The sequence below is a fragment of the Sorex araneus genome, chromosome 5, assembly GCF_027595985.1.
Source record: "Sorex araneus isolate mSorAra2 chromosome 5, mSorAra2.pri, whole genome shotgun sequence".
NCBI lineage: Eukaryota > Metazoa > Chordata > Mammalia > Eulipotyphla > Soricidae > Sorex > Sorex araneus.
In genome coordinates, this window is record NC_073306.1 from 144432213 (window position 1) to 144456608 (window position 24396).

At 61.0% G+C, this 24396-nt stretch overlaps 2 protein-coding genes across 6 annotated transcripts in view; both read left to right on the forward strand.

Annotated features, from left to right (window-relative positions):
• HTT (huntingtin) overlaps nt 1-14249 on the forward strand; it is a 107619-nt gene extending 93370 nt beyond the window's left edge. For all 4 annotated transcript variants that reach the window (XM_055140448.1, XM_055140450.1, XM_055140449.1 and 1 more), the window contains 17 exons: nt 70-159; nt 2127-2314; nt 2684-2810; nt 3171-3271; nt 4423-4577; nt 4818-4957; nt 5530-5612; nt 6377-6507; nt 6609-6738; nt 8620-8775; nt 9910-10100; nt 10194-10308; nt 10383-10596; nt 10742-10847; nt 11287-11449; nt 11528-11688; nt 12267-14249. In XM_055140448.1, the coding sequence (XP_054996423.1) occupies nt 70-159; nt 2127-2314; nt 2684-2810; nt 3171-3271; nt 4423-4577; nt 4818-4957; nt 5530-5612; nt 6377-6507; nt 6609-6738; nt 8620-8775; nt 9910-10100; nt 10194-10308; nt 10383-10596; nt 10742-10847; nt 11287-11449; nt 11528-11688; nt 12267-12480 (2465 nt within the window). In that variant the 3' untranslated portion in view covers nt 12481-14249. The remainder of the gene's footprint in view (nt 1-69; nt 160-2126; nt 2315-2683; nt 2811-3170; nt 3272-4422; nt 4578-4817; nt 4958-5529; nt 5613-6376; nt 6508-6608; nt 6739-8619; nt 8776-9909; nt 10101-10193; nt 10309-10382; nt 10597-10741; nt 10848-11286; nt 11450-11527; nt 11689-12266) is intronic.
• A 121-nt stretch (nt 14250-14370) lies between these two features.
• Nucleotides 14371-19724, forward strand: MSANTD1 (Myb/SANT DNA binding domain containing 1). 2 transcript variants are annotated; one of them, XM_055140453.1, is made up of 4 exons: nt 14371-15211; nt 16695-16959; nt 18423-18626; nt 19177-19724. In XM_055140453.1, exons 1-4 carry the CDS (start codon nt 15196-15198, stop codon nt 19415-19417), a joined length of 726 nt encoding a protein of 241 aa, XP_054996428.1. In that variant the 5' UTR covers nt 14371-15195; the 3' UTR covers nt 19418-19724. The 2 variants fall into 2 exon arrangements, with proteins under 2 accessions (XP_054996428.1, XP_004617466.1); XM_004617409.2 differs by having other exon boundaries at nt 14388-15211; nt 18354-18626.
• The last annotated feature ends 4672 nt before the right edge of the window (nt 19725-24396 follow it).

A 24396-nucleotide genomic window follows, 5' to 3' on the forward strand; every position in this document is an offset into this window, starting at 1 on the left:
AGGACCTGGGTGCCACTGGCGAGGAACAGTGGCAGGCTTGGAAACCTCTTTGTTCTGTCTGTGCCCTAGTTGTGGTTCAGCCTGGAGATCAGCTGCTGAGTCCCGAGAGGACCGACATTCCACAGACTGCCAGAAACGAAGTTGGTTCAAATGCACAGAGTAAGTTTCAGTCCCTGGTGGTCCTTGCCTCGTTTGGGCTATGATTTGTTCCAGAGAGTCTGAGCATGTGGTGAATAAGGGCCCGAGAGTCAAGGTCACGGACGCTGTGTGAGGCTCGGCCCCGGGGGCTTGGCATGGTCTGATCCCCGCCCGCTCCATGTGCAGCTTCTTGGCACACTCAGCCCTGCTCTGCTGGCTTGTACCCAGTGGGCTTCTTCCTGGGGGTTGCTCTCCTGCTCCTTACCATCACAGGTGCCTGGGGGCGTCCTCGCGTCCTTGTTCTTGGGACCTTGTGCCGCGCTGTAGACAGGGGCTGTGTGCAGACGCAGCTAGCTTGCCCAGCTAGAGTTTCAGGGGCAAATCCCTGCTCTTTCGATGAAAGGGGACACCGGGGCTGAGCACAGGCTTCTGCAGGAGGCTGGGTGGTTCCCCAGCACTGCATGGTCCTCCACGTATGGCTGGGAACCATCTCCAAGCAGACCTCTCAGAGTCAGGAGTAGCCACTGAGCTCTTGTGTGACCCCAGAACACAAAACACAAACCAAACAGTCATCTCTGGCACTGCCCAAATAAAAGGAAATGCAAATCCCATCAGCCGCCCATTTGAACCCACCCTACACAGCACAAGCGAGTCTTCAGCACTTGCTTCTCGCTTGGCACATTTGCAAGACCTCTGGCCAAGGATTCTTTGGGTGTCTGGGGGTCAGGTTCCGGCCCCCTACTCTTTACTGAGGATGGGAATGGCAGAGGCCCAGCTGGACATCCTGAGCTGTCTGGGGGCACTGACTGGCTGGTGTGTGTTCAGCGCTGAGAAGAGTTGCTGAGTCAGGGCACGGACCTGTGGGCCTGGGTCTTTGTGCTGCTCTGTGCGGCGGGTCCTGCTGCGCTCTGCGTCCGCTTCCCTCTCCCGCCTCAGCGCTGTGGAGCCGCCCAGAGGCAGCCATGCGATCGACCAGCTCCTCCGCGGAGGGCCCCCCATGTCCATGGCCTCATGGTTTCAGGATTCTGGTTGCTTCCTGAGCCCGGCTCCCCACTCTCTGCCTCTCGGTTCCAAACTTCGAAAGGATGGTCAGAGGAGCTTCATCTGCTGCTCACCCCTCCAGGCAGGCACCAGGCGTGTTCAGAGGTGCAACCACTTAGTCACAGGTCACTTTCTTTGCCTGGAAAAGTCAGGACTGGCACAGAGAGTGGGCCCCTGCCTCCAGGTATATGGCTTAGGTTGGTGATAACTCAGCTCCTTGCTACGCACACCCTAGGTGCTTCAGCTCATCCTGGCCAGAGCAGAAGCTGGGTTTTTTTGTTTGTTTTTTGTTTCGTTTTTTTATTTTTTGACTTATTACTTCACTAGGATGACAAGGTTTGCAAGATTGTCCCATAAATGTCATTAAAATTGACAGATTCTCTTGGCATGGGACTTGATTCCTTAAATTGGGTCAGAAATCATGGGGCCAGAGAGATTGTCGCAGGTAAGATGCTTGCCTTGCACACAGCTATAATACGTTTCCATCCCTGGCACCCCATAGCGTCCCCCCAACCCCCTCCAGGAGTGATCGCTGAGCAGAGAGCAGAAGTGAGCCCTGAGCACCACTAGGCGTGACTCGATAAACATACACACAAATGACAAAGTCCTCTGTTAGGAAACTGCCTGGTTTTGAGTTTCACGGGCCATAGATAAAGTCCTTGCACGACCCTGAACATTGCCCTTCAATCAGCATTGCCTGGCACCCGCACCTCTCCACCACCACAGTGACAGGATGCAGCTTGTGTGCCAGCCCTGCTCTGCAGGGCCCCCTCAAAGCCCTGGCCTTGGGAACTCTCGGGGTCCCTACACCACTGTCGCCACATGGGCGGGAGTGCTGTGCTAGGCATGGGCAGGCAGGAGGGCAGCCAGAGTGGGGGGCTGCACAGCTGCGGGGGCAGAGGGCCGCCAGGTCACTCAGGCTGCACTTGACCGTGCTGTTTGCCTAGCCCCTGAGTACGTGTCCACGGCCTGTGTGATGGTTGCGGAAATGGTGGAGTCCCTGCCGTCGGTGCTAGCCCTGGGCCATCACAGGAGCAGCGGCGTGCCGGCCTTCCTCACACCCGTGCTTAGGAACATCGTGGTCAGCCTGGCGCGCCTGCCCCTCGTCAACAGCTACACACGTGTCCCCCCGCTGGTGAGAAGACAGCAACCTGAGGCTTCCTGGGCCAGGGCCCCGGGAGGTTCCGGGTCTGGAGTCTGTAGCTGCCTCCTGCTGATGGCCAGAGTGCCGGTGTGTGGCCTCAGGCTCCTGTCCCACGAGGTGCCTTGCTCTGGGCAGTGGCTCTGGGGCGCAGGCAGTCTCTCTAAGGCAGGACAGGACGGGGGTCCTCCCATGGGCGTTTCCCCTTGCTCATACCGGCCAGCCTTGGCAGGCCGACTCCCTGGAGGAAAGACTTGGGCACAGGTGGCACCACTTCCTGCCCACAGCGGGGTGAGGGCCACTGGGGTTCACTTTGGGCACACTGAGCCCCAGGAGCTCACAGCCTTTCTGTCATGCCCTCAGGTGTGGAAGCTCGGCTGGTCACCGAGACCAGGCGGGGACTTCGGCACAGTATACCCTGAGATCCCCGTGGAATTCCTGCAGGAAAAGGAAGTCCTCAAGGGCTTCATCTACCGCATCAACACGCTAGGTAGCCTCCCCCTGCCCGGGCCGCCCGGCCCTGCCCCTTCCAAGGCTCAGTGTGCCTGTGTAGCCTCGCCCTCCTGCCCGGGCCGCCCGACCCTGCCCCTTCCCAGGCTCAGTGTGCCTGTGTAGCCTCCCCCTGCCCGGGCCGCCCGGCCCTGCCCCTTCCCAGGCTCAGTGTGCCTGTGTAGCCTCCCCCTGCGTGGGCCGCCCGGCCCTGCCCCTTCCCAGGTTGGGCCTCTGCACCAGCTGACGGCAGTCTCGTGGCCACATCCAGCACTGCTTGTCTGAGGGCTGCAGGGCCACTGCCATGGCCCAGCACTCTATCTGGAAAGTGGACTCTCTCACCAGGTGTTGGCTTTCCTAGGGTGGACCAGCCGGACGCAGTTCGAGGAGACGTGGGCCACCCTTCTTGGGGTGCTGGTGACACAGCCACTCGTGCTGGAGCAGGAAGAAAGCCCGCCGGAAGTAAGACTGTGGGTGCTAGAACTGAGACTCCCCACGCTGAGTCGGCCAGGGCCCCTCCTCCTTCCCAGCCTGGCTCTTCTCAGCGCCCCAGATGGGAAACTCGGGTCTAGCCCAAACTTGGTGACGCACTGCCCCATTGCAAATAACGTGATTTGGTGCCCCTAGAAAACTTAGCTTCTTTAAGAACCAAGTGTTCCCTAACGTCTCTGAGGCTGCCACTGGATTGTTCCAGCACCCCCCAGAAGGGGTTCTCACCAACTGGGGAAATACTGGTGTAGACTATGCTATCAAGCACAAGCTTCGTAGTTTTTCTACTTGTGACCCAGTGTGGCCCAAGAAGCTTTTATGCATCTCTTCATAGATGAAGTGGGTGTACAAGGCTGGAGAGAGTTCAGTGTGCTGGCCTGCCTCGCATGCACCCACCTATTTAGTCCCCAGCACTGGAGGGTCTCTTTTCAGTGCCAGGAGCAACCCCTGGAGCAATTATCAAAGCAGGGAGTAGCCCATGAGCATCACCAGGCACAAAGGGGGAAAGAAACCTTTATCAATTTGGGGACCTAGAAGATGACTCAGTGGCCTGGCACCACATGATTCCATGAGCACTACCAGGAGTGACCCCTCAGACCCCCAGCCAGAGGTAGGCCCTGAGAACCAGCAGTTAGGGCTCTTGTCTTGGCTATGGACCACATGGGTCCCCCAAGCAGTGCCAGGAGTGAGTCCTGAGCACAGCCATGTGTGGTCCAAAAACCAATAAAGAAGAAACTGTCCTCGAGCAGGACTGGCGTGTGTCCACCAGCGCACCTGACCCAGAAGGGAAGCAGGACTCCTGCGAAGAGTCCCTGAGCTCTGCGCTGAGCGAGGGCCTCACTGCGCCCAGCATCCATGCCTCCGGACTCTTACAGGGATGTGACACACCGGGAGGTCACTACTGAGCACGCCTCAGAGTGACCGAGGGACACAGTCCTGCAACCTGCCTTAGTTTGGGCAGTGCAGAGCTTGCTGGCAGCCTGGCCCGTGCGGCCCTTCCTCGAGTGGCGAGTGTAGAATTATGGGGGGGTCCCTGCATGGAGAGGGTGTGCTCACTGCCCTCCCTGCAGGCGCTTCTGTGTGCCAGTGCTGCTTGTGACTTGGTATTGTTTGCGTTCATGCAGGAGGACACGGAGAGGACCCAGATCAATGTCCTGGCTGTGCAGGCCATCAGCTCCCTGGTGCTGAGCGCCATGACTGTCCCCGTGGCCGGCAACCCTGCTGTGAGCTGCTTGGAGCAGCAGCCTCGGAGCAAGCCCCTCAAAGCCCTCGATACCAGGTTTGCCATGGCCCGGCATGGGGAGGGAACGCCACTGCTCCTCAGCCCTTCTGGGGGCCCCAAGCTACCAGCACGAGGCGCCATGTGGGGAGGCTGGTGACCAGAAGGCACTTCCTGGCCCAGGAAGCTGCCTGCATGAGGACCCAGGGAGAACCCCCGTTACCTGTGCCCCCAGACCAAGCAGGAGGTTTCCTCTTTTGAGAGCAGCAGAGTATTCTTAAACCTGTGTTCGGGTTTCAGGTTTGGGAGAAAGCTGAGCGTCATCCGAGGAATCATAGAGCAAGAAATTCAGGCAATGGTTTCAAAGAGAGAGAACATCGCCACCCATCACCTGTACCAGGCGTGGGACCCTGTTCCTTCTCTGTCTGCAGCCACTACAGGTGCCTCTGCGGAGCGGCCCTCTCTGGGCTCCCAGACCACAGTGCTGAGCCCATCTTTCCCTGACGGCACCGGCAGCCCGAGGCCAGGCCCAGTGTGACCCCTGCCCTCTGCCCCGACTGCCCACTGTGTTGCCAGGTGCCCTGTCCCCTCCCATGTGCAAGTCAGCACCCAGCCCAACATGGGCCTGGAGAGGTGTCCCTGTGCTAAAGGCGGGAGTGGGGGCCTGGGGTCCAGAGGTTAAAGTACTGGCCTTACACGTAGCTGACTCCGGTTTGATGCTCCAAATGATGCCACAAATGACCCGGAGCACAGAGTCAGATATAAGCCCTGAGCATTGCTGGGGTGACCCCAAGACAAAAGCAAAGTGGGGAGAGTTCTGATGCGCTTGGTGTTTGTTGATTGAGTTGTTTTAAACCAGAACGTTTGGGGTTGGTAAGTTTCGAGGAGTCATCAGCCCCCATGTGTATAGACATCTAGAAGGTTCCCCATGGAAGTGCTCCTGTGTTTGTGCACATTCTGAGGGCTGATGGTTGGCACCAGCCAGTGACACTGGCACTGTCGCCCCTTACAGGTGTCCTCATCAGCCACGACAAGCTGCTGCTGCAAACCAACCCTGAGCGGGAGCTGGGCGACATGAGCTACCAGCTGGGCCAGGTGGGCCGCGCCGGGAGGAGAGCATCGTGCATTGGGGGAGCAGTGGCCTATCTCCCCGACAGCAGCCGGCCTTGCTCTGGTGGCCATTCCCCCATGTCCCCTGGAGTTCTGAGGGGACAGCCTGCACCTCCTGCTCCTCTGCTCTGCCTTTCACAGTCAGACCCTCCGTGCACGTTCCCCTCTATCCCTCCTCCCCACACAGTGTCCTCTGTAGGCACATGACACCCCATTCTTTGCCTTCTGTGGAGAACTGACCACCCCATGTCAGCCCGGGTGGCCCTGGGATTTGCCAGGGCTAGGAGGCCGGAGGTAAGAAGCCGGCAGGCCTCTCCTCTGCTCTGGGAGTACCAGCGCACTGCCTGACGGTCACTTTATGCTGGGAGTGCCAGCCTGTCCCCTGCCCCATGGTCACGTTGAGGGCTCCTAGGGGGCTGCCACTGCATCTGGGAGACATTGGGGGTGTTGGAGTCTCATGGGCTTAGGGGCTCAGCACCTCTGTGGGAAGATGCCACCCAAATACAGGACATGTTCCTACTTGTCCCTGTGGGGGCCGGTGCCACAGTGACCCTAGTTCCTCCCCATGCTCCAGAGCACTCACGCCACCCCGTCTGCTTTGGAGACACTTTCTTAGATAATTAAGGAAAGGGCATTCACCCCAAGTCCAGTTTTGAACAGGAATCTGTCTGGGTCGTCTCCAGAAGGACCTGCTCGGGGGCTGCTCTGTGTCTGGGCCCGGCCTCACAGGCTGACTGTCTTTCTCCCAGGTGTCCATCCACTCCATGTGGCTGGGGAACAACATCACGCCCCTGCGAGCGGAGGAGTGGGGCGACGACGAGGAGGAGGAGGCAGACACACCTGCACCAGCCTCGCCACCGACGTCCCCAGTGAATTCCAGGTTCCGCCGCCTTCTCTCCCTTCGTTCACACTGCTCCGCTCTTGCTTGTCTGGGTCCTGTTGAAGTGACCCTCTTAGGGCCTCCCCTCTCACCTCCTGCAGGAAGCACCGCGCCGGGGTGGATATCCACTCCTGTTCACAGTTCCTGCTGGAGTTGTACAGTCGCTGGATCCTGCCCTCCAGTTCAGGCAGAAAGACGCCTGTCATCCTCATCAGCGAAGTGGTGCGATCTGTAAGTGCCCTTTCCTCCGGGGGGTCCTGGGTGCTGCTGTGTGCCCGCGGGCCAGCACGCTTACACACGCACGTGGGCACGTCGTGACAGGGCTCAGTTAGAATGGAGCTGGTGAAGTGGGCTCTCCTTTCTCTGGCCCAGGTAGGTGGGACTGTCCCTGCCCTCGGGGTAGGCACCGCTCTCCCTGTAGGCAGAGCGGGCAGCCCCGAGCGGGCACCTGCATGGTGGGGAATAGCAGGGACCCCATGGGCCCTGTCTCTGGGCTTTCTCCTGGCCGCAATGCTGGTGCAAGAGAAATCAGAGCAGTCTCGGGCTCTGCGCCTCTGCTCTCCAGGAAGCAACTTCGCCTTCTCTCTTCCCCACGGCCCTGCTTTCTGGCTTCCACCAGTGTTTCTCAGAGCACTGGGAGGTTTGTCAGTGTTTCATGTCAGGACCGCTGGAGATTTGGGGTGTCCTTTCTTTTACTTACTTTTGTTGGGAGCCACACCCAGTGCACTCAGGGATCAGTCCTATCACTCCTGGCAAGACTGGGGGGACTATATGGGGTGCTGGTGTTTGAACCTAGTCAGTCGCGTGTGAGGCAAGCACCCTACCTGCTGTCCTACTCTCCAGCCCTGGCTGGTTTTTTTTTGTTATTTTTTTTTTTTCTTTTTTTGAGTCATACCTGGCAATGCACAGGGGGTCACACCTGGCTCATGCACTCAGGAATTATCCCTGGCGGTGCTCAGGGGACCATATGGGATGCTGGGATTCGAACCCGGGTCGGCCGCGTGCAAGGCAAACGCCCTACCCGCTGTGCTGTCACTCGAGCCCAACCCTAGCATTTTAAATGTCAAGTCACCACCTTCAAAGTGAACAGGTCACAGGCCTTGTTGATAAACGGAGACCGTATTTAACTAGGTTGCTTCTTTGTCCATTGGATAAGGATGGTGGGCTGGAGACAGTACAGGGGGAGGAAGCTTTCATGGAGGCCCGAGTTCGACCCTGACATCCCATACGTTCCCCTGATCCCCACCAGGAGTAATACCTGAGCATAGCCCAGTGAGGTCGAAAGAAAAAAGAGTAATGACAGGCCTGCTGTGTGGGTCTACCGCCACCCACACTCAGTAAGATAGCAATAGTCATAACAAGTTAGAAAATAACTTCTCAGAAACTTTTATTTGGGGGGAGAGTCCCTCTCAAGCAGTGCTCATGCCCAGCTCCAGTGTGGTGTGCAGTGCAGGGTGTGACGGGCAGCCTCCCGCCTGCAAACCCTGAGCTCAGGACTCACACTCTGCAGCCATGGAACGTAAAGGGCGCTCTGAGCTGGCTCTGTTGGCCCCACCCACCTGCCATGGAGAGAGGCATGTTGGGGTCCTTGCAAAACTCTCTCTTCTGTTGGAGGTCTCCTGAGCAGTGCTCTGGAGGCCACTACCTCCTGGGCCCACGTAGCTGGGGAGCACGCCAGCCCCCTGCTACCCCCCAAGCCGGGGCCTCTCCCTGGTGGGAAAGAAACTGTCTGGGAGGGAGATGCAGGGAGCCCCTGGCAAAGTGTTGATTTCTGAGACGACAATGGCTTAAGTCTCCCGCATCTGTCCCCGGGCTTGTGTGCACCCCACCCCTTCGCTACGGGGAGGCTGCCTTGAACAATAGCAGATGCGAGCGGGGGACTGCAGCAGAGACCCCACACAGGCGACACCCTGACCCCCTCCGGGTGCCTCTGGGTGAGGATTCTTGGGAAGATAGTGGGGCCTGTTTTCTTCATTGCCTCCCTGGATCAAGTCAGAGTGGCCTGGGGGGTGTAGCACATGTCTTCTATGCTCCAGGCGCCCCAAAAAGGAGAAACGGACTTTTGATGGTCCCGATGGCATGACACCCCTCCCTGTCCTGATGTGTTCCCAGCTCCTCGTGGTGTCGGACTTGTTCACCGAACGCAGCCAGTTTGAGATGATGTACGTGACCCTGATGGAACTGCGGAGGGCGCATCCCACCGAGGACGAGATCCTGCTCCAGTATCTGGTGCCCGCCACCTGCAAGGCGGCTGCTGTCCTTGGCATGGTAAGCGGCACCCCCCCCCCGCCCGGCCGGCCCCAACTTCCCCTTTGCTCTGACTCTCGCAGACTGTCCCTGAGCCATAACCCAGAGCAGGTCCCTCACCAGCAGGTACTGGGTGGCCTTAAGCCCTATGCTGCCATCCACAGGACCTTGAGGTCACGCAAGGCGTGAGCCGTTGCCACAGAAGGGGCTTTTCTTCTCATTGTCCTTCAGCATTACCTCGGCTGCACCCTCCAGCCAGGACAGCTGTCAGGGGAGCCTGTTTGAAGGCCCAAGCGGGGTGTGTCATGCAGGGCCAGCCCCTGTCTGCACCGGCCCTTCTGCTCCACTGTCCCTTGCAGAGTCCCTCCTCTTCCCCAAATTCAGCGCACCCCTTCTTGGGCAGGTGCCATCACCATGTGCACATAGGCACTTCTGGGGAGGGGCACATGGCCCCTGGACAGCCTGCAGCACATATGCATATCACATGTCCGCTCACAGACACACAGGGTTGGGGCCGGAGCAGTAGGACCACAGGGAGGGCATTTGCCCTGCACACGACCAACCTAGGTTCGATCCCCGAAACCCATGGGTTCTCCTGAGCACAAACCAGGAGTAAGCCCTGAGCATTACCGGGTGTCCCCCCCCTAAAAAAAAAACAACAAAAGCAGGTGCCTATACATGTACACATATGTTCACATAGGTACAGACACACACAGACAAGCACGCGTGTGTGTACATACAAACTCACAAACACACCAGCACGCATGCAAATATAGACACACAGTCATGCATGCACAAACACCCCCAAATGAGCCTCCGCGAGCAGCTCTTTGCAGGGACAGACCCTGCGTGGACTCTTCCTGGGCCCCGTCTCAGGAGGGGGAGACTCGGGGTGACTCCCAGGTTTCTGCTGGGTGGCAACTCCCAGCTGTGATGGTGACTGGATGCCAAATGGGCACAGGCTCAGCCAGCCCACATGCCCGCTGGGCCCCGGTAGACACACGGGGCAGTGCAGACCGCTATGGTGTGTGTGTGTGTGTGTGTGTGTGTGTGTGTGTACACGCACACAGTAAGCCCCACCTGTGCGTGTGTGTGTGTGTGTGTGTGTGTGTGTGTACACGCACACAGTAAGCCCCACCTGTGCGTGTGCCCCAGGACAAGGCCGTGGCCGAGCCAGTGAGCCGGCTGCTGGAGAGCGCCCTGCGGAGCAGCCACCTGCCCAGCAAGATCGGGGCCCTGCACGGCGTCCTCTATGTGCTGGAGTGTGACCTGCTGGACGACACTGCCAAACAGCTCATCCCGGTCGTCAGCGACTACGTCCTCTCCAACCTCAAGGCCGTGGCCCCGTGAGTGGCCCAGGGTGGGGGCTGGAGCGCGGGTGGGCACGGGCTGGCTCACCACTTCGGGCGCCTCAGCCACACCATGTCCTTGGCCTCCAGCTGCGTGAACGTCCACAGCCAGCAGCACGTGCTGGTGACCTGCGCCACCGCCTTCTACCTGATCGAGAACTACCCTCTGGATGTGGGGCCCGAGTTCTCGGCGTCCGTCATACAGGTGAGGCTGGGGCCCTCTTGCCGCAGGCCTGCTGGTCAGGGCCGCATGACCACGGGTCCGCTCCTCTCGTCCAGATGTGTGGGGTTATGCTGTCAGCCAGCGAGGAGGCCACCCCGTCCATCGTTTACCACTGCGTGCTGCGAGGCCTGGAGCGCCTCCTGCTGTCTGAGCAGCTCTCGAGGCTGGACGCCGAGTCCCTGGTAAAGCTGAGCGTGGACAGAATCAACGTGCACAGCCCACACCGCGCCCTGGCGGCCCTGGGCCTGATGCTCACCTGCATGTACACAGGTGAGCGTGGCCGGAGCTAGCCGGGGTGCCCCAGGCCTCCCGTCACTCCCTGGGGCATTCTAGAGCCCGCAGCATGGTGAACAGGGCGTCACTGCCCCATCTGGGCTGGGGATGGTCATTTAGCAGTGCCAACGCTGTGTTCTAGGAAAGGAGAAGATAAGCCCCGGCAGGGCTCCTGAGCCCAGCCCCGCTGCCCCGGACAGTGAGTCGGTGATCGTGGCCATGGAGCGTGTGTCCGTGCTCTTCGACAGGTAGGAGCTGGGCGCCCCTGCCACCACGTCAGTTGCCCAGGACCTGTGGGGTTACAGGAGTCAGGATGAACGCCCATACCCTCCGCTCTGAGGGGCTCCATGCTGGCCTCTGTCTCTGGGCCTGCTCCGTGCCGTGGGTCGTGTACAAAGCCGGGACTCGCCACCCAGGCAGTAGCTGGCAGAGGCCTGCAGACAGGCTGGGCACTTGGGAGGGGGTGGGTGCAGGCAGGGGCTGGGCACTCTGGGGACCTGCAGGCAGGGGCATATGCTCCTGAAATGCTGCCTGACAGATAGCAGGACCACCCGGGCAGGTCAAATGGGACTGTCGCCATGGGGCCAGGAACTGAGCACAGGGACAGATGCAGCCTCCTGGGCCCAGCCACAGGCTCAGCGCTGTTTCCTGCCCCTCTGGCCGCCCCTGACAGTGTTGTCTCCGCAGGATCCGGAAGGGCTTTCCCTGTGAGGCCCGCGTGGCGGCGCGGATCCTGCCCCAGTTTCTCGACGACTTCTTCCCACCCCAGGACGTGATGAACAAAGTCATCGGGGAGTTTCTGTCCAACCAGCAGCCATACCCGCAGTTCATGGCCACCGTCGTGTACAAGGTGCGGCTGTGGCTCCTCCCCGCCCAGGGGAACCCACTCTTTCCAACGCCCCACTGAGGCCACCTCCGCCCCCCTCAGGTCTTCCAGACGCTGCACAACACGGGCCAGTCATCCATGGTGCGGGACTGGGTCATGCTGTCGCTGTCCAACTTCACGCAGAGGACCCCAGTGGCCATGGCTGTGTGGAGTCTCTCCTGCTTCTTCATCAGCGCGTCCACCAGCCCGTGGGTGTCAGCCACGTATCCTTCCCACCACCACTTTCCCTGGGCCTGTCCCCACGGGCCAGTCTGCTCCTGTGCAGGCCGAAGCCCCTCAGAGCGAAGAACAGGGCTGCAGGTTCGGGGGGTGGAGGGGCTCCAAGGGCAGTTCCCGAGACCGAGCACAGCTGCTTCTCATTATCCTTTGTCCCGCCTGTCTCCTGGCCGAGGATCCAGTTCCACCCCGGAGGCGGGCTGCCAAGAGGGGCGCATCCCCTAGACAGACCGCAGAGCCTCCAGGCCAGCGGCTGTCCTGGCACCAGGCCCACCTCACCCAGCGGGTCTGGGTGGGTGGGACCGTGGGAGGACCATGGTCCTGCCCTCAGTCGGCGGGAGCAGGGCCAGCGGGACGGCAGCTGTCAGCACCGTGCACCAGGGAGCCAGGCCAGGTAAGTGCCGCCCACAGGAGCCCGGCAGCATCCTGTGCATGCCAGGGGGACGAGCCGCCCTGGGGGCGGCACCAGGCTGCAGCCGCTGGCAGATCAGACAGGTGGCAAGGAGTCCGGGGAGCCTGCGCGGGCAGGACATTTCCCGCAGGTGCTGCCTTAACTCGCCCCCAGCCTCCCGCATGTGGTCAGCAGGATGGGCAAGCTGGAGCAAGTGGACATTAACCTCTTCTGCCTGGTGGCCACGGACTTCTACAGGCAGCAGATAGAGGAGGAGCTGGACCGCCGGGCCTTTCAGTCAGTGTTCGAGGTGGTGGCGGCGCCCGGGAACCCATACCAGCGCCTGCTCACGTGCTTGCGGAACCTGCACGAGGGCACCGCGTGCTGAGCACCCGCCGGGGCACTTGATGGATCTGCCTGCTGTCAGCAGGCGCGCCCACCTCGGCACCTAGGGCCGCAGCGCCAGGGGCAGATGAGCAGCGCATCTTCCCCTTCCTGCTAGAGCTCGTGTCCCGCCAGGCGCCCCCAACCTGCGTCTGGGACGCAGCACTCCGCGCTTGGGGGGGCCAGCAGCCCCCCTGCCCGCCTGGCCCAGAGAGCACTGCCTGTCGCTCCCCGAGAGGCGCCGGAAGCCGGGGGGCGGGGCAGGGCGGGGCGGGCACTCGGGTGGGGTGCTCCCCGCGCGCCGAGGGATGCGGAGCCGGGCGGCTGGAGCCAGATGCCCAGCTCCCTGCTTCCCTTTCTCTGTTTTCTTCTCAGGATTTAAACTTTAATGATATCAGTAAAGAGATTAATTTTAAGGTACCTCTCGACGCCGTCTAAGTGTGTGTCGCGAGGTCTGTGCTGCATGCGACAGTGCCGTCCTCACGTGCGGGGCTCGCCACAGTACTCTGGAGCTTGTGCAAAGGCTCCTTTTTCATGCGCTCACATCCGATAGGCTGAGAGAACACTCCTCAGGGCCCACGGAGCTAGTGCAGCTCAGCTGAGGTCACGCAGGGACACAGGCCTGGTGCTGCCAGTGTGCTGGGGTCCAGCCCTCCTTGCCTGCTCTCTGCTGTAGCCCTCCTGGTCAGGAGCGGGGCTTTGTGTTTGGGCTGTGTTGGAGAACTTTCCGGTCCCACCAGCCCCCTTGGGCTTCCTTTGACTGAGGAACCTCCTCCCTGTGTGAGGAGAGGGGTGAGTAGGGGAGGGGACTCAGAGGCCAAGTGCAGGGCCCCCTGCAGGCCACCTGGCCGGTTTTACTGCCTACTGACTGCCGTAGGTGGTAGGTGGGTGCTATCTCAAGCACGGCCTGCAGGGGGCGCTGAGGTGTCAGCTACCCTTGTGGCTTCATGCCTGAGCCGGCACTGGCCTTTCCAGCCTTTCCGATTTCCAGCCTTGCGGGGAGGGTTGGTCCACCTACTCCCCTAGAGGGCCAACCGTGTGTGCAGAGCAGCCTGCCCAAGCCTTCTGCCCCTCACCAGCCCTCTGCAAGGGGTGCTGTAGCTAAGTCCCCCGGGCGCCACTTTGCTCCCCACTGTAACCCACACAGTTACTCTGCCCCCGAGCAGTCTGCAGAGGGAGGGAGCCACTGAGGCCCGAGCACCCAGGCCGTGCCAAGTCAGCGGGCTGTGAACCTGAGTCTGCTCCCCAGGACCTGTGTGCAGCCTCCCGAGCCCCACTGCCATTTGCCCCACTGTCACCCACAAGCGTGCTTCCCTGCAGGAAGAACGAAGTGCAGTCACCTCCAGAGAAAGCATGACACCCCAGAGCCCCCGAGCCCTCATGGCGGGGGCATGTGCTGGGCAGCATGAAGTCTGTTTCCTTGTACATGGTGCCGCCATAGGCTTGTGCCAGGACGGGACTGGGGGCAGCCCATGGCAGGACTGCCATCTTTGGGACTTGCCCTGGGCGGGAGCCACAAAAGGTAAATCCCTGCAGGGGCCTGGGAGGGCCAGGGCCTTTTGCGCTCTACCTGTCACTTGGATACAGGGGAGCTGGCGTACTGTCACACAGGGCACGAGGGTCCGGGGTCTGGCGTCCGCTGCACCCAGGGCTGGGCGGCCGGGCTGTGATGGGCATGCCCGGAGCCCCGTGGGGAGTGGGGACACCGTGACTGTGGTCCCACCAACAGGCTGCTGCCAACATTGTACAACTGAATTAAAGGCAAAACCAACATGCTGCGTGTGAGACTTGCTTTGGCGCCGGGGCATGCGGCCGCGTCAGTGGGTTCTTCATGTCCGAGTGCACCTGGAAGGGGGGCTGCAGGGGCAGGGGTGCTCCAGGGGTGCACGCGACCGGCCGGCATCTTCCCCGTTGCTGCCGTCTAGCCTCCAGCCCACGCAGTGGGGTGCGACAGCGCCCTGCCTTCCTGGGCAGACACAGGCTCTGGGAAGCCTGCCCAGCAAGGGGTGTCATCCCTCCCTCTGGGGGCTCCTTAGAGCTCAGTGCTCAGTGCTGTGGTAGCCCTGGGTGCCACTTTACACACCTCAGACACCTGGCCATGACCCCTCTCTCGCTGTCCACATATTTGTGGCCATCCGCCCTTCCTAGTGAGGTGGGGTCAGGGTCACCCACAGACAACGCTCCCGGCCAGTGCAGGTGCTCCCCAGGGTGCTCTAGCCTTGCTTGAGGGTCACTGCACCTGAGCAGCCAAACCCCCCATCCTAGTGCCAAGCCAAACCCTGGGGGCCCCTCAGCACAGCTCCCTCCGTTCTCTGTGCCCGTGCTTGCCCCCACCTGTCCCCTGCGCCTCCAGCGTGCTCAGCACTAGTGCTCAGCAGAGGGCGGGACCCCCATTTTCTCAGGAAGCCCATCTTCCTCCATTGCCCAGCCCCCCACCCTTGCCCTTCAAGGCCCCGCGGCCTCCTGCCATTTCCGGCCCGCACTGCACTCCCTGCCAGTCAGGAGGCCCTGGGCCACCCAGATGGCCTCACCCAGGGGCCCCCAGGGTCAGAATGGGTTGTGCAGGGCCTGTCTTGACCCTGACCCTGCCCTCAGCTGCAGGACCACCCCCCATGGCAGTGGGCTGCGCAGCCTGGGCCCCCAGAGCCTGCAGCGGCGGCCTGACTGACTTCTCCCTGCAGGTGCCGCCCGAGCCGCCTGCAGACCGAGGCCCCCCGCCATGCAGCTGTGCCAAGGTACTGAGGAGCCCAGGCTGGGGGGCTGCCTCCCACCCCACTCCCCTGCTGCCCCCTCTGCCAGCACCAAGTGCTCTCTCCCAGGCACCAGACCTCAAGGGAAAGGAGCCCCGACAGAGAGCGAGAGCAGGGCCTGCCAGCAGGTGCCCTGCTGCTGCCCTGGCACACACCCTTCCTCTCCCAAAGCCCGGACCTACCCACTCGGGGCCCATGGAGGTTTTCGGCCTGCACTGGGGTCCCCCTTTGCAGAGTTCACAGCCCGGCTAGACCCTGAGAGGCCGAAGGTGCAGGGATCCCCAGGCCCGCCACAGCCCAGACACCATGTTAAGGGGCAGCTCCCTCACCTCAAAGGTTCTACCTGCCCTGGATGCGCAGGTCTGATGCGGGCGGGGGACAGTCCTGATGGGATCCCCAGCCTGTCCCAGCAGCCTTCTAGTCCGGCTAGAGTTGGGGCTCCCTGTCCCAGCTGTGGGTGGTCCCTGAGGACAGCGTTCCGTTCCTGTCCCCCACGTGACATCCCTACCCAGACCATAGCGGCAGGGTCAGAGCCAGACCAGCAGCTCGGGGGGAAGAGGCTGGGGACCCAGTGGGGATGGAGACTTGAAGGAGGGGCCTGAAGAACAAATAGGAGTTTGCCAGTAAGTTCGAGGGATGCTGAAGTGGTCCCCAGAAAAGTGGGGGCTCCCTGGGTATGGGCCCCTTTGTCAGTGTGAAGGACAGGGACCCCACCCATCTGCCCACTGCTGCCCAGCTGCCCGGCACGCCCACCTCAGCAAGGCAGGGCAGTACAGGCCAGACCGTGCTGGGGTCACAGCCACCCACCATGGGCTGCACGCAGGCAAGTGACAAGACGCCCTCTGGGGCCTCGAGGGAATCCGCCCGGTGACTCCCCAGCTCATCTGCCGCACCCCATCCAGGCGTTCTCTGTGCTCTGGCTTCTGACCTGCTGCTGCTCTGTCCTTTCATCGGTCCGTCTGTCTTGCCTGCCCCATGTCCTATTGTTCCTCTTTCCTGCCTGGCCTCCGTCCCTCTGTCAGTTTCCTCTCTGTCCTCTGCCTCTTTTCTGACCCAGGCCTCACGTCCTCCCTCCCTCTGTCCTGCTTCTGGCTTCAGGCCAGCAGCCCCTACATCCACTCCCCTGGGCTCTCCTGGGGCACTGAGGGGTGGCTGGCCCCGAGGCCCCTGGTCTCCACGAGCAGGGCGTGGCGTGGGCCCGGCCCTGGCCCTGGGCGGGAGTATTGATGGCCCGTCAGGGCGGCCTGATTCCTGCGCTTTCAGTTAAAAGGTTTCTGTTGTTGGAGCTTATGCAGTTGCTCTGTTGCTATGGAAACATGACATCAAAATGACGTTTCCCGTTTAAAAGCTTTTAACTAAATTCCTGCCTGTCAGATGTAGGCCCCATTTTGAGCGCCGAGCTGTCTTCCAGGAGCGGCTCGCCCCTGGCGGGGGCCAGGCGCACCCCCTAAGCACTTGTACCCCGCAGGTGCCTCCGGCATGGCTGCGGCCGAGGTGCCCGGCTACCTGGTGTCTCCCCAGGCGGAGAAGCACCGGCGGGCGCGCAACTGGACGGATGCCGAGATGCGCGGCCTCATGCTGGTCTGGGAGGAGTTCTTCGAGGAGCTGAAGCAGACCAAGCGCAACGCGCGCGTCTACGAGAAGATGGCCAGCAAGCTGCTGGAGATGACGGGCGAGCGGCGGCTGGGCGAGGAGATCAAGATTAAGATCACCAACATGACCTTCCAGTACAGGTGGGTCCACCGCGCACCGGGACCGGGCCGGGTCACACGCCAAAGCCTGCCTGGGGTCGCAGCCTGCTCCTGCATCCACCGCAGAGGCTCCCCTGGTGGCCCCAGCCTGCTGCTGAGTCGAACCCAGCTGGGCCTCTTAAGGGAAAGCTCGCGGGGGAGGAGCCAGCGTTGGCACTGCTGGACCACACTTCTGGGGCAGCGGGCCTGTCACAGTGCCGATGGGGTCACTGACAGGTCAAGGTCACTGGTAGGTCAAGGTCACTGTACTGGCAGGATCACAGGCAGGGAAGGGCCCCGCCAGGTGAGGAGCGAGCAGGAGCCAGGCCATGTGGGCGGCAGCTGCCAGGATGAGTGACCTGGACAGCTGGGCAGGTTTGTCCCGTTGCCCTACTCCCTCGGGTCCTGGGCTGTGAGCAGGACACCAAGGAGGCAGCAGAGGGGACACGGACCCCGTGGACAGGCACCGGAGTCCGCCCTATCGGTGCCAAGCTGCCTGTGTCTGTGCCACCCAGGGTCACAGGCCATCCCGGGAGCAGGCGCAGAGCCAGGACGTGGCTAGTGTCGGGTCTGGGGGCACAGATACCAGGCGCCCGCCCGCCGCCGCCCCCAGCTGCTGGCCGGCTCAGGATTCGTGGGCCGGGATCGGTGTCTGCTCGGCTATTTATTATTCATCTCGCGCGCCTCCAGGGCCCAGCGGAGAGCTCCTGTTGCACGTGGGGAGGCCCCTCGGCGGGCTCTGTGCTGGGTGCTCCGGCCCCTGGTTGGTGTTGTGGGACCACTCCTCAGGTTCCTGTGCTGGGGGAGGGGCTTCCACACACCCCACAAGCGCACACTCCGGAAGGTCTGCGGGGTCTGCATGGCAGCACCTCAGGCTGAGGCAGCGCCCCGAGAGCCGTGGGACTAAGGGCCAAGAGCTTCGTCTCTGCCCCCCTCACCTCCCCAGGCTCTGCCAGGCCTGCCCGCAAGGAGGGTGCGAAGCTGCAGAGTCGGGCCTGCCGCTCCTGAGCCCAGGCCCACGTTGCAAGGGGACACGCTGCACTTGGCCCAGCACCTTCCTTAAGTCCACCTGCATGGCAGCAGCTGCCTCTGAGCCCCTGGCTTTACTGATGCAAGGGTGGAAGGCTCAGAGAGGGTGACAGACCTGCCCAAGTTAACACAGCAAAATGGTGGCAACAGTGAGGCCTGAGATTCTCTGCTGAAACAAGCCGAGATTCCATCTGAGCAGACCCAGCCTTGCTCCCCCCACCCCCACTTCATCTCCCTCCACTGGGTTCTCATTCTCAGTCCTGTGCCCCCTGGGTCCTGGAGGTCCCTTGCTGGTCGGGGCAGTGCCTGTGGTGCCACACGATGCCAGGGCCCTTCCGCGGCAGTTTCTCTGGCACGTCTCATTTCAGGAAGCTAAAGTGCATGGCAGACAGCGAGTCCGTGCCGCCCGACTGGCCCTATTACCTCGCCATCGACAGGATCCTGGCCAAGGTGCCCGAGTCCTACGATGGCAAACTGGCCGACAGCCAGCAGCCCGGGCCCTCCACGTCCCAGACCGAGGCCTCCTTGTCACCCTCCGCCAAGTCCACCCCTGTGTATGTGCCATACAAGCAGTGCTCGTACGAGGGCCGCTGCCAGGACGCCGGCTCCGACTCCTCCAGCTCACTCTCCCTCAAGTTCAGGTCTGCGGTCACCCCCCACACCATCCCATTCCCTCCTGCCCCCTTCCCGCTCCTCCCACCCTCCCTCCCTCCCCTTCCTGCTCTGTCCTCTTTCCCTCCTTCCTTTCCCCTTCCATCTTCCCCCTTCTTTTTTTTTTTCTTTTTGGGTCACACCCGGCGATGTGCACTCAGGAATTACTCCTGGCAGTGCTCAGGGGACCACATGGGATGCCGGGGATTGAACTCGGGTCATCCACCTGAAAGGCAAACACCCTCCCCACTGTGCTACCCCTCCGGCCCCATCTTCCCACTTCTGCCTTCCTTTCTTCCATCCTCCTCCCTCCCCTTTCCCCTTCCTTCCTCTTCCTTTCTTCCTCCCTTCCCTCTTAATCCTTCCTCCCTCCCTCCTCCCTGCTCCCTCTCTCCCTTCCCTCTTTCTTCTCGACCCCCTTTCCCTCCTTCCCCGCCCCACACCCCACACTGCATAGCACAGCACTGGAGGGACATCTCGTGGTTTGGCGGGGGCGTTCCTCCGCGTGGCCGCATCCCCACGCGGTGCCCGTGCTTACAGGTCGGATGAGCGGCCACTGAAGAAGCGCAAGGCGCCGGGCTGCCCGCTGCAGAGGAAGAAGCTGCGGGTGCTAGAGGCCATGCTGGACGAACAGCGCAAGCTCAGCCGTGCCGTGGAGGAGACGTGCCGCGAGGTGCGCCGCGTGCTGGACCAGCAGAACCTGCTGCAGGTGCAGAGCCTCCAGCTGCAGGAGCGCATGATGAGCCTGCTGGAGCGCATCATCGCCAAGTCCAGCTCGTGAGCGGCCCGGAGCACGTCAGCGCCAGCCCAGTGCTCCCGAGCACGTCAGTGCCAAGTCCAGCGCATGAATGGCCCGGAGAACTTCAGTGCCAGGCCCAGCGCCCCGGAGCACGTCAGCACCAGGCCCAGCACTGTGGCCATCCTGGGCTAGACTAGGGGCTCTCGTGATCCAGCTCCCAACATATGACCAGGCCCCAGACCTGTGCCAGGCCATTCCCCCATGAGAACATTCTAGAATCCACTCTCTGGTATAATCACTCTCCACGATACTTGAAAATGGCTTTTGATATTAAATGTGTAATTTTGCATCACTGCCTAGATCACAGTGCACTCACACTGGCTGGGAGCGGGCACCAGGTGCCAGTTCCCCCACATACGGGTCTGGTGCACTGGGGCAGGGGCAGCTTTGCAACCAAGGTAAAGTCACAGAGAGGACCCCATTGTTTTACTTACTTCTGCCCCAGCTGTCACCTTGAAGTCACCTGGCCCCTGAGCTATGCTTGTGCTGAGTGCAGTGAGCTGGGATGCTGGGTGCCGTGGGCTGGGTGCCATGACCGGAGCAGTGGCTGGGTGCCCTGCCTGGATGCAGTGGGCTGGGTACAATGGACTGTGTGCCGTGGCTGGGTGCAGTGGCCAGATACCACGGCTAGGTGTGACTGGGATCACACTCAAGTGGGCACTTGCCCTTTTCTGTACCTTAGTGTTCCCACCCAGGCCAGCTCCCTGGGCCCGAGAGAGGGCAGTGACGTGCCCAGCTCCTGCACCCTCTGCCACAGTGGAGAACTTGCAAGTGTCTTGTCAGGGATTGGAGAGACTTGCGTGGAGAGTTCCCGTGTCAAGTCTCAGACTCCCTGAGATGCCAGGCTTGACCCTGCACGGATGACCCTGGGGAGGCTCCAGGCCCAGATTGATTGGGTTAGTTCCAGTAACGGAACCTCAGGAGGGGCTGAGCTGCAGGTACCCTGGCCTTGCCCGCACCCTCTCAACCCCTCTCAGGAGGAGCAGGTGCCCTCCGGCTAGCCCCGTAGTCAGGCCCAGCCCCGCACACGTCACTTAGCCCTGGCAAGCCCGGCGCTGTGTCCGGACCCGACGGAACCCAGTTAGAATGATCTTTATTTTCAGAAAAGTTTCTGTATTTCCGGAAAACCAAATACTCAAGGTCGAGTCCCACAAAGCATCAGCAGTTTGCTGGGTGGGGCAAAGAAGCCCCCACCACACCCTCAGAGCCAAGGGGCTCACTTAGAGTCTAACCCACCACCCCTCCCCAGAGCTCAGGGATGAAGTGGCACCCTCTGTTTAAGGCATCAGCTGTGCTCTCGAGACGGGGGCCTTTTGTGGGTTTTGCAGTGGTTGAAATCATGGCTGGGCAGATCCACAAAAGATACAAGTGACCAGTCACAAGAGCAGCGTGGCCAGGCTGAGGGGGACTGCTGGCTCCTCATGAAACAGAAAGCCCTAGTTCGTTCTTTCTTATTTTTATTCCCCCTTGGCTTTTCGGGCCACACCCAGCAGTGCTCAGCTGACTCCTGGCTCTGTGCTCAGGGATCACTCCTGGTGATCAGGCCATATAGGTTGCTGGATCTTGAACCTGGGTTGGCCACGTGCAAGGTAAGTGCCCTCCCCACCATGTTACCACCCTGGCCCAAGGGGAGCCCGTTCCTCTTGCAGCCCCAGAGGGCTCTGAGCTGCGTTGCGTGCTCACGTGCAGGTGCTGCCGCCATGAGCACTGACTTGTGACTGACTCAGTGGACAATCGCATGCAAACTCCTGAGCACAGCAGGGGGGCATCTGCATATCAGCACCCCCTTACACTGAGGGCCTTGGGGACAAGCAGGACCCCACCTAGTGTGGCCATGGAACTCAGCCCGTCGCTGTGCCCTCCAGGCTGTTGAGAAAGGGGAGTCGGCCTGGACCCCAGACTTACCCTTCCACCGGTAGGTCTGTGCCGCCCCCAGCGCTGCAGGCTGGGCACCAGCTGGCCTCACACTCCCTCATGCAGCTCAGGGTCTGCCCCCAGGAGCCCAGCACGGAGGCCCATGGGCTTAACTGACCTCTGGGCCTTTGTGCTCGCCCCCCTCGCAGCTCAAGACTCCCCAGCTCTGGGGGTTAGAGTGACAGCACAGCGGGTAGCGAATTTGCCTTGCACGCTGCCGACCCGGGTTCGATTCCCAGCATCCCATATGGTCCCCTGTGTACCGCCAGGAGTAATTCCTGAGTGCAGAGCCAGGAGTAACCCCTGAGCATCGCCGGGTGTGACCCAAAAAAAAAAATAAAAAAGACTCCCCAGCTCCTGTGACCGTACGGTCATAAGATCTAGCTCGGGTGGCCAGTGGGCAGCTATAAGGGCTTGCCACAGAGAAGCTCTCAGCCATCTTAATTGGGACAGGGCGCCCCATCTTGTCAGCACTCTCACATGCCTGCAGCCAAGCCCACTGAGGACTGTACCACCAGAAAATTGGGGTACTGGGATCCCAGACAGCCCTGTGCTGGGGACCACCGGGATCACGTGAAGCAGAAACAGCCCGGGGGAGGGGTGTCGAGAGGCGCCTGGAGGCTTGGGAGCTGGCAGCTGAGGCCCGTGCTGCAGCCTGGCAGGGTCTGAAGGGGACCCCGAGTGCTCTCCGAGGGGTCGGAGACCGGAAAGAGGGATCTGCACCTCCCTGGTGCACTGGCCCTGAGGTTGCCAAGGGCAGGGCTTAAGATGACTCCAAGCTGGAGGGGCAGCGTGAGGGTGTCCCTGGGCACACAGGGGGCCCTGCCACCTCCTCCTGCAGCCGCCGCCTCATTCCCTCCCAGAACCCCAGCCCTCGCATTTCCTGACTGCACCTGTCCCTGTGGGGGTGGCAGGTGCCCCTAGCCCCGTCTCCTCTTGGCCCACAGCCCAGGAGTCTTGAGTAGCCTAGCAGGGGACAAGTCCCTGAGCGTGGCTAAGTAGCCCTTCGAGCTGGCATTTAGATTTCAGTCATGGGCCTGACCCTGCCCCACTTTCCAGAACACTGCCTTTCCTGGTCAGAGAACTTTCCAGAAACTTTCCAAGTCCTACTCAGAACAGCACAGCTCCCGGGTGCCAGCTGGCGTCTCCTGTAATTATCCTTAAATTACAGGGACAATTTTAATTTCACAATAATTAGAAATATCCACTGCTGCTCACGCCTTCGAAACTAATGGAATTTTAATGGGCAGCTGCTTAGGTTACCACCAAGAATAGCAATTTTCACAGCGTCTGAAGCCAGGAGCCCAGAGCACTGCCTGAAGAGCAGAGATGGGTGGGGGTGTTGGCGAGCAAGGCTGGGGGGTGGGGACAGGAAGCTGTGGCAGGTGAGTTGGAGGCAGGCTGCGAGTTGTGGGCACTGTCCCTCCAGACCTGGGACCCCAGGTCCTTTATTTCCCCCTGACCGGAGCGATAGCACAGCGGGTAGGGCATCTGCCTTGCGCGCGGCCGACCCGGGTTCGATCCCCGGCATCCCTTATGGTCCCCCAAGCACTGCCAGGAGTAATTCCTGAGTGCAAAGCCAGGAGTAACCCCTGAGCATCGCTGGGTGTGACCCAAAAAGAAAAAAAAAAAAAAACTTTATTTCCCCCTGAGCAGCTGGAGTGAGCCCTGTCCTGCGTCTGGGGGCTGCGGAGTCCAAACAGCCTTGCAGAGCTCCTGGGTCCACGAAAACCAGAGCCTGGTCTTTCCTTCTCTTTGGTGACCGGAGCTGCTGGAGCAGCTCATGCCCTTGGAGCCCTCACCCCGCAACAGCAGGTCTTTCTCTCGAGTCCGGGCCCAGCCTCCGCCTTGCTCCTCTCTCAGAACTCCTTGGCACTTTCCTGTGGCATTTCCATATTCATTCTAAAATTAGCTTGTCCGTTTGGAATAAAGAGAAAAGCCTGCCGAGGGCCAAAGACTGGCCGAGCACATGCACCGGCTCGTGTGCTCAGGGACAAGCCGCCTCAGAGCAGGGACACTTGGCTGAGGCTCTGATATCACCTCCCCTGTGGCATAGGTTCTTGGCGTCTCTGGGTTTCTGAGGACGTCTGTGTGCTAGTGTGGCTTCCTTCCTTTTTGGGGCCGGAATGGGTCTCAGAGGCTGAAGCATGGGCTCTGCACACAGGCGCCCGGGCAGGAATAACCCGGGAAGAAGGCTGGGATGCCCTCAGAACAAGAAATGGGGAGAGCACTGCACACTTGGCCCGTGCTGTATGGTGTGTAGGTGATGTTCCTTTCGGGAGATCCGTGGGCCCTGCCAGCGGTTCCCCAAGGCTGCTGCCAGCAACATGCTTGGTGACCAGCAGTGCCAGGCTTTAACACTGGGCCTCCTGCGTAGAAAGTGGTACCCCTAAATTTAGGGGGATGGTTTGGGCCACACCACAGTGCTCAGGGCTCACTCCTGGCTCTGTGATCAGGGATCGCTGCTGGCAGGGCTTGAGGGACTATATAAGGTGTGGGGGATCGGCTGGAGCAATAGCACAGCGGGGAGGGCGTTTGCCTTGCACACGGCCGACCCGGGTTCGATTCCCAGCATCCCATATGGTCCCCTGAGCACTGCCAGGAGTGATTCCTGAGTGCAGAGCCAGGAGTAACCCCCGTGCATTGCCGGGTGTGACCCAAAAAGCAAAAAAAAAAAGTGGGGATTGGACCCAGTGGCCCCTTGGATAGCGCTTAACTGCATAACCCCAAGCTATCTCTCCAGCCCGCCCTAAATTTTTATCTTTTGGAGTATCAAGCACCCAGAAGGAAACAAGCAGAGTAGCCTGATAACCAGGAAGGCCTTGCACACCCCTGGCCTTCGCACACCCCACTCTTCCCACACACCCATCTTCCCCCGCCATAGTTCTTGACATTCCTGCTGCTGTTCAGACTTCCTGTTTTCTTCTATGGAGTTTTTGGGGATTTTCGGAAGTTTTCTGTTTTCTGTCAACTGGCAGAGTGCTGCAGTAAGGGCCTATAGGCCGGCTCTTTGCTTGCTCAGTCGGGGGCTCTTGGTGCTGGGAGCT